The 9,267-nt window shown below is 36.0% G+C and overlaps 1 protein-coding gene across 1 annotated transcript; it reads left to right on the top strand.

Moving 5' to 3' along the window:
- The first annotated feature begins 257 nt into the window (after positions 1–257).
- On the top strand, positions 258–6,088 carry LOC120114592 (UDP-xylose transporter 3-like). The gene is made up of 7 exons (XM_039135444.1): positions 258–621; positions 1,379–1,563; positions 1,798–1,865; positions 4,926–5,058; positions 5,217–5,378; positions 5,481–5,756; positions 5,866–6,088. The coding sequence occupies exons 1-7, from the start codon at positions 501–503 to the stop codon at positions 5,983–5,985; spliced, it is 1,065 nt and encodes a 354-aa protein (XP_038991375.1). The 5' UTR covers positions 258–500; the 3' UTR covers positions 5,986–6,088.
- The last annotated feature ends 3,179 nt before the right edge of the window (positions 6,089–9,267 follow it).

Raw genomic sequence — 9,267 nt, 5'->3', positions numbered from 1 at the left:
CGAATCTTTTATCTGAATTTTTATTCATTTTGAGTGAGTTTTATGAAAAAATACTTCAAAAAGAAAAAAATAATAAAATACAAATATTTTAGTGTTGATCTTGTTACACATGACGATCGATGACTGGCGACAATCAACCGGTTTACCTATTGCTGCTGCTGCCATCACTTGTAGTTTCCTATGATGTACGTGTTACTAATTCAAAATTAACACCGACGATTTATATGCTATAAGCAAACTCAAACCCGAACTGTCTCTATTTCTCAGATTTCCCCTTTAATCGGACTCTTACTCGTCCTCTTCTTCCTCTCCTTCTCAGCTCTTGCTTCAGCCCAAGCCAGGGCTTTCGGCCTCAACCTTCCTTTAATGCGGCAGATCTTGCTCTGGGCCAGGGTTCTTCGTTCCAACCAGTTTCATTTCGTCGGCTATCCAACCCAATCGACGGAGATTTACGTAGATCCTGATCAGAGATCGAATACGTAGCTTAGAAAACGACAAGTATGAGTGAGAACCAGAAGTTTCAGCTGGGGACGATTGGTGCTTTGACTTTATCGGTGGTGTCCTCTGTCTCCATTGTCATTTGCAACAAGGCTCTTATCACTACTCTCGCTTTCACCTTTGGTCGGTTTCTACTTTATTCATTTATTCACATCTTTTTTCCCTTTTATCATTAGTTATGCTATCACATCATTATAATTATGCTCTGGAAATATCAATCCCTTAGGCGATGCTAAGTGACTGATTAGAATCTAATATGAATCTGAATCTGTGCGCGTGTTAGTATGCGTATGAACATGAAAATGATTGAACTGTTGCACTTTGGAAGCATCACTAGTGCACAGATTCAGCATTCAATTTCCTCACTGAGTGATCAAACAACTTACAGTTGATTAAGAAAGAAATGCTTAGTTTTCCAATCCATCCCTTGCTACTCTTTTTCTTATGGGGCGTATAAGACAATGTATGGTGTCCTTATACTTTGATATTATATTCCCCAAAATGATAGTTTAGTTCAGCAGCTAAAGTTCACATGGTTTTGTCTAGCATTGCTGTGATCTCGTAAGAAATTTTCTTTTAGGTTTTATCTTCAGACTGCCTGATCTTTGTATGTCGCCTCAAGTTCCTGTTATTGCTGCATCATTTTTAGTGTTAAGTGTCATATTTCCTTATGTGTCTTAATTGGAGAAACTTTTCTCAACTTCTGCCTTTGAATTAGTTCACGATTCCAATTATGATGATGTGGCATGTCATTTTTGGCATATTTCTTACATCTAATAAGCCCTACCAGACATCCAGCAAGTCGAAAAAAGCATCATCAGAATAAGTTATAATCTTTTATTACAGTTCCTTTTGCTAATATTGGGTCTGGGTTCTGCAGCCACAACTTTGACAAGCTGGCATCTCCTGGTCACATTTTGCTCTCTTCATGTGGCCTTATGGATGAAATTGTTTGAGCATAAACCTTTTGATGCAAGAGCTGTCATGGGTTTCGGTATATTAAATGGGATATCCATCGGGCTTTTGAATCTTAGTTTGGGTTTCAACTCTGTTGGTTTCTACCAGGTAAAATTTTAATTTCATGTCGTTATTCTCTTGATTCATATGTAAGTCATGCCCAAGTTTCGCTTGATTCCAACATAAATTGTACAGAATGATACTTTTGTGCTGACAGCATCAATGGGTATGGAATCCGTTAGTGCCATGTATATCAAGTTCAAAGTTTAGCCCTTCTTCCTATTTTTACAAGCATATTAGGAGCACCAATTGCTGAATGGATCCTTTTGTTTTATATTTTAGATGACAAAACTGGCAATTATCCCCTGCACTGTTCTGTTGGAGACCCTTTTCTTCAGGAAGAAGTTCAGGTCAGTTATGAGTGTGCTTGTTTCTTTGTATGACTGATGTTCTTTCACATTCATATACTTTTAGCTTCTTCTAGTTGTGGTTTTTGGGGATAAACCTTAGGAGTAGAATAGTTTTCTTTTTAGAGGGCTAGAGTTAGACATTGCATTTATTGGCTTAGGGCCATTGTTTGGTGTTGACTTGTTGATAAACATGGATTGATAGCTTCGATTGTGACTGTTTCATGCTAAATGCTAAAAGGTAGGATAAAACTGTGATTCCAGCTCTTAACATCTGAGGAGATAAAAAACCTGATGTTCTTTCACATTCTTATAATTTTGGCCTCTTCAAATTGTGTTTTTTGTAGATAATATACCTTAGAAATAGAACAGTTTCTTATCCGGAAAAATTAAAAACTTCTGAAGTGAGAGAAGCTCCAGCTTCTCTAACCAGGCGTTTTCAAATTTCAAATTTCCAAGGGAGAGAGAAAATATGGGTGTCGTTTATACAGCCCTCACTACCGTCATCCATCATTAGTCTTCCACCTTCAGTCGCTTGTCGTCCGCCGTCCTCCGACCATCATCCGCCGACCTCCAACCACCGTTCGCCGTCTTCCGACCACCGTCCACCGCCGCACTCCGACATCCTTTTGACGCCGTTTTTCTCAAGGATATTCGTCTACCCACAACGTTTCCTTTTTCCTGGTTATTTTTGTTAGATTCCTTTTCAATCGGAGCAAATCTACTTGCCTTTCTTCGCCGTTCTTTTCCACCACCAGTTTCCCGAGTTTCGTTTTAACCGTTCCACTATACTCATCGGATGCTCGTGACAAAAACCCAAGTTCTCTACTGTGAATAATCACTGCTGGTCAACGGATCTTCTTGAGAAAAACTTATTTTTCCAGATCGTAGTTATTGGCTCTGGGTTTTCACGTTTGGAGGCATATCTTACCTAGCATTTTACTTCTCTGATTTTTTCGTTCAAATCTGCATTCAAAATCCAGGACAGTTTGTCAAGTCTCTAGGTGTTTTATTTCAACAGTCAGTCATCATGCCAAGTGCTGGAATCCTACCTTCTCTCAAGATGAGACCTCCGGTTCAAGTTCCTTCACCCTCTGCAGCTGTGCATTCTCTGTCATCTCACCTTTCTCATCGTGATGAGGTTCATACTATCTTCATTATGGGTCTGCCTGAAGATGTCAAAGAGAGAGAGTTGCAGAATTTTCTGAGATGGCTTCCAGGTTTTGAAGATTCACATTTGAGCTTCAAGGGAGATAAGCCCAAGGGTTTTGCACTCTTCTCAACTATTAAATTTGCAGTTGCTGCCAAGGATGCCCTTCAGAAAATAGTTTTTGACGCTAAGTTAAAGTCCTTCTTGCACATCGAGATGGCAAGGAAGAATCTTGTTGTTAAAAGAGTAGTTACAGATTCTGATTTTGACAAGTATGGAGGTTTTCCTGTTCCTCCAGTACTGCCATTGCCAATTCCAGCTTCTGTGCATCTCCTAGTTTTCATGTGTCAGTTAAAGAAGTTTGCTACGATGAAAAATCTGCAGTAAATGGTGTACACGAGGGATTCAGGGAGTCGATCACAAAGGGCTGCAGAGTTGACAAGTCTGGATGCTTCACGTTATTTGTTGAAAATTTACCAGAGAATATTCATTGGGAGAGGTTTGGATCTCTTTTTTGCTCTCATGGTCAGGTACTTGATGCTTTTATTCCAAATAAAAGGAGTTCGCTTTGGTTTTATTCGCTTCGCATCAATCGAAGAAGCAAGGAGAGCAATCTCAAAAATGAATGGCTCTCGTATCGACGACAACAAAATTGGTGTTTCTTTCGCTAAATTCAAACCTCGACATTCCTATTAGAGAAAGTCCTCGACAGGTGTTCTTCGCAAGTCCGGGATGGAAGATGATTCGAGGATGAATCATTTTAAAGTTGAAGGTGTTATAGATGAAGAAAAACTTCAGGTGTTGAGCAATTGTCTAGTGGGGTGGTGCAAGGACTTTGTCAAAATTGGTCATCTCGCTAGACAAATGCAAGCGAAGGGCCTCACTGGCTTCAACTTAATGAGAGCTGCTGGTAATCCGATTTTAATGATTTTCGAAGACAATGCTTCACTGAGAAGTGTAAAGAACGATAAATCAAAGATTCTCGCAGAGTAGTTCTCCTTAGTCGAAGCTTGGTCAGAGAGTTTGGTAATGGAGTGTCGTCGAGTATGGTTAGTTTGTGAGGGTGTTCCTTTTCACACATGGAATTGGAATACTTTCAAGAACATTGCTGATAAGTGGGGTTTATTACTAGCTATCGACGAAAGTTGTCATTCTCCATCATCCTTTGATCGGGCAAAAATTCAAGTCCTCACAAAGGCTGATGCGAGAATTGATGCAATGGTGGAATTGAAGGTTGGTGACAACTTCTTCAAGGTCATAGTGCATGAGATAGAGCCTTCATTCAAACCAAACTCTTGGGCTCTTGAAGAAGACGAGTCTCATTAGATCTTGTTTCTTCAATTGTGGTTTTGTTTTAGTTCATATGGCTGTAGGTGTTGCTTTTAATTTGCATTATGTTCTGTTGCGCTATTTTATTCCTACTGCTGGTGGTGTAATTAGAAGTAAGGTGATTAGACTGTGGCTTTGTATGAGGTTATATGAGGTTAAGGTGTTTGTTGTAATGGTGTTCATCACCATGAGAGGATATTCCGTGGTGTTTTTTGTATCGGGTATTATTATCAATAAAATTTGAGGTACTCTTTTCTTCCTTCCAATGTTCGTTAACATACTTTAAGTATGTGAACGAATAAGAAGGGAGTTTTTAATGAGACCTCCAACTTCTATCAAAAAAAGAGATTGCATTTACCCATTTTGGGGTCATTTTCCAGTGCTTACATGTTGACAAACAAGGATTTGTATCTTTGACTGTAACTGCTACATCTCAAAATTTCTTCTATTTCTAAACTTTCTGTTGGAGAAATCTTGTGCTGTAATTTCCTTGGGTGGTTTCTGTTGCAGCTCATACCACTGTTATTTTTAAGTAGAAATTTATTGGTTATTCTGTATTTTGATACATTTATATGCTACTGCAGTAGGAATATCCAACTTTCATTGGGCATTCTTCTTCTAGGTGTTGGAATTGCAACTGTGACTGATCTTCAGCTCAATTTCTTGGGTTCTATCCTTTCTTTGCTGGCAATTGTTACTACTTGTATAGCTCAAATTGTATCCTTAATACGGAATGATATTTGCTATTTCTTTTCATGTTTTGTCGGTAGTTTATTTCCATGTTTAGGAATAGTAAATGGATTGTTAAATTTGTGGTCTCCATGAATAGGTTCATCTTGAATTAATTGTTTAATTTCTTTACTCATTCTTGTTAGATGACTAATACCATTCAGAAGAAGTTTAAAGTATCTTCAACTCAACTTCTCTACCAGTCTTGCCCTTACCAGGCATTAACTTTGTTCATCATTGGCCCATTCTTGGATGGGCTTTTGACTAACCAGAATGTTTTTGCTTTCAAGTATACCCCTCAAGTGCTGGTAAAGAATCATTTCTTACAAATTCTGTGCTTAATAAAAGAGAGTAGTATAATGCTTTTCTTAGTTGATCCTAACTGTTTACACATGCAATCGTTTTTGCAGTTCTTCATTGTTCTATCATGCATGATATCTGTCTCTGTCAACTTTAGTACATTTATGGTAATTGGAAAGACATCCCCAGTCACTTATCAGGTTCTAGGACATCTGAAAACGTGCCTTGTTTTGGCTTTTGGTTATATTCTACTTCGTGATCCATTTAGCTGGCGCAACATTTTGGGGATCTTGATTGCTGTAGTTGGAATGGTCCTTTATTCATATTGTTCCGTTCTTGAGAACCAGCAGCAGAAGGCTAGTGAAGTATCAGTACAACTGCCACAGGTAGTTCTTTGCATGCAGATTTGTGTGTTTTTAATTGTTATATGTATAATTCTCATCTTGCTTGAAATCTTGCAACTGATTTATTCAAACTTTCTGATGAAAAATTCAGGCTAAAGAAAGTGAAAGCGATGTTCTGATTAGCATGGATAACGGAAGTGGGAGGTTGAGTGACGGGGGTGTTCCAAAATCTCCCCCTGTATGGAAGTCGGACAAGGACCTACAAGCCTAGAGTCATGGAAATGTTGCTATATTCATTGGTGAAAAATATTAGTAACTGTAAAACAGTTCCAGTGATGAAGATGTTGCTGGTGGTAAGGTAGCTTTTTATGTGTTGAGCGAAGCAAAAATAATCGGTTCGGGGGTTGGGGGTGTGGGGTCGGGGAGAGTTTATTTTTGAGATTGACATCTTGTTCTATACAATGGATGAATGAATGCCAAGTTTGAAGGGTGGGAAGGAATGCATAATTTATCAATTAAGTTATATGTGTTTATAGTTATTCTATATTTTTTAAACAATGAAGGTAAGACGTAAGTACTCTGAATGGATGTATGCTTGTTTATTTATACATGTTTGTTTCCTCCATGTCTCCATTAAAAGGCACGCGCCTAGCCATAGCCATAGCCATAGCCATAGCCATAGCCATAGCCATAGGATTTGTTGAAGCTTCAAGTTTATCATCATTATTGATTTTATACGGTTGGAATTGGATGGAGGGCTAGCTACGAGTGGTGTTATTTGAATAGGTATTTGTTTCTTTGTATTTTTCCCAAGATAAAATGTGATTTTTAATATTCGATTAGGATGGTCCAACCTAAATATCAAATTAGTCATACAAGTGATTTAGAATAAAATTTACATAAATTTACGTGTTTAATTAAAAATAATCAATCATATCATCATCCAATAACTTCTGTTATTATTTACAACCAATCATAAAATGGACATAAAGAAGATTATGAAATCAAATTTACTATTAACAAAGGGTCTTGCTTGGATGTATAACTTGTCCACTTCACTTGTAGCATCCCCAAAATAGATTTAGATATTTTCCGATGTTCGATAATGGAAAAAAGTCTTCTCTTGTAATTGTCATAACCGTCCTTCGGGTTGGCCCGTAATTGAGCTTCGACTTAAATAAAAATGTTATAACCGTCACCGATGATTTTTTTTGTAAAATATTTGGTTGATCGGACATCATCTTACCTGATCTGCTTTTTACCAGAAATGTGTCGGATTCGGGAGTATGTTACAGACAAGGAAGGATTAGCACCATTGCATTGCCCTTTCGGTACCATTTTAATTTCTCGGTTGTCTTAATTGCGAAAATTAAAATTTAAAGATTCGATTCGAATTACTTTCCTTTGATTGGTTAAAATTATCCCTAAAAAGTAAAAGATAAATATCAAATTGTGAAATAAAAATAAAAAAGTTGAATAGAACAATATTAAAAGCGAAAAGAAGGGGAAAATAAAATAAATTAAAATAATTAAGAAATGTCAAAATAAAAACGAATAAAATAAAAAAATTGTTGAATTTTGAAAGAAAGAAAAAATAGAAAGAAAAAAATGTTAAGAGAGAGAAAAAATGTTAATAAAATACTAACACAGAAAAAATAAATGAATAGATAAAAATTAAATGATTAAATTGAGCTAAATTGAAATTTATGGATCTAATTAATACTAAAAAAATGAGTTGCAAAAAAAACAAAAGGTTAGGGGGACTAAATTGTGAAATATAATAAATATAATGAAGGATTACATTGAATTAATTGAAAATTCAGAGACAAAATTGCAACAGATGACCAAAATGAATAACACATCAAAAGTACAGGGGCTACAGAAATAATTTAAAAACCTCCTAATTACAACCTAGTCCCTCGGTTATAAATACCAAAAAAAACAACAATATTTTCAACCAAAACCCAAAAAAAAAACTATCTCAACCCCCCAAACACTCTCCCCTCTCCTCAACTAGCCCCGATGGCCAGCCACCGACCGCCGCTCACCGTCGCTCTGCCCACCACTTCCGATGGCCGAAAAATTACGAATTTCCCCAAAACACTCCTTTTTAAGCCCCGAATACTATCCCGAACTCTAAATCCTCAGAACTAACCCCAAATAACATAGATCTAAAAAAACGTTCGACTCCTACCTTTTCGATGTCTCTCTTCGGTTTTCGATGGTCGTTCTCCTTCTGAACCACGACCGAAATTGTTTTCTTGAGCTCTTTTTGATTTTTTCGCTACTTTCACGAATTGTTTTGCTCGGTTCTTGCTTGATGTTTATGTTGCCTTCCCATCGTGAATGCTTCGTTTTCTTTATTGTGTATTGGGTTTTTTTCTTGGTTGATGTTTCTGATTTTATTAGTGGTGCTTTTTGGTTACTTGGTTGCCTCCCGATCCCTCCTTGTTTGACAGATTTGGTAGGGTATTTATACCCTACCGTTGGTGCTTGTTTCTGCCCTCAACGGATTGTTCTCTCGTTCTCGTTAATTTCGGGCCGTTCGGTCGTTTGTGCAACCAGTCATCCCGGGGCCTTCATTTGTTGCTCCTGATGCTTCCTAACCGTTGGATCAAAGGGCCAGATCCAATGGCCCTTGTTTGTTCGGCGCCCTTCTGCTAGACATGAAACCCTAATCGGGTTGGGGCTAGGTTAGGTCCTTTACACGATTGGGCATCTGCTGGACCCGGTTTTGGACATAAAACAAAAAGAAAAAAAATGAAAAAACAAAAACAAACAAATAAAATGTAAAAAAATATAATATAAAATGTGTTCTAAAAATATATATTTTTTTAAAAAAGCTATATATAAATTTTCGAAAATGTTTTTTGAAACTATATTATATATATTTTCAAAAATGTTTTAAAACTATATATTATATATATTTTCGAAAAATGTTTACAAAATTATATATTATATATATATTTTCAAAAATGTTTTCAAAACTATATATTATATATATTTTCAAAAATGTTTTCAAAACTATATATATATTCAAAAATGTTTTCAAAACTATGTACTATATATATTTTCAAAAATGTTTTTAAACTATATATTATATATATTTTTAAAAAATTTCTCAAAACTATATATTAGATATATTTTTGAAAAAAAATGCTTTCAACACTATATATTATATACACTATGTGTATATTAAGTAAAACCCCAGACGAAAATGAGTGACTATAGTAATTAAATCTGTTTTTTTTTTGAATTCTTGAAAATAAAATCAATTTCATTATATAAATAGGATTAAACTATAATTTGCTTTGGAAATGGTTTGAGGATTAAAATATGATAAATGAAGAATATGATAGCTTTAGTCAAAAGGGAAGTCTTAGGCGCTCAAGTGAAAATAAGAGAAAATATAAATGACAAAGAGGTTAATTATACCATGCATGATTGTTTGAAAAAGGTTGAAAGGATAGAGGATTGGTTCCACGCTTTTACCATATTCTTTTCGATTACTTAAGTGACATAAACCCTAAACATTATGTACCTAAAAGAATTC

Source organism: Hibiscus syriacus, unplaced genomic scaffold (genome assembly GCF_006381635.1).
Source record: "Hibiscus syriacus cultivar Baekdansim isolate YM2019G1 unplaced genomic scaffold, ASM638163v2 tig00110236_pilon, whole genome shotgun sequence".
NCBI lineage: Eukaryota > Viridiplantae > Streptophyta > Magnoliopsida > Malvales > Malvaceae > Hibiscus > Hibiscus syriacus.
This window is presented reverse-complemented; position numbering and strand designations above follow the sequence as displayed.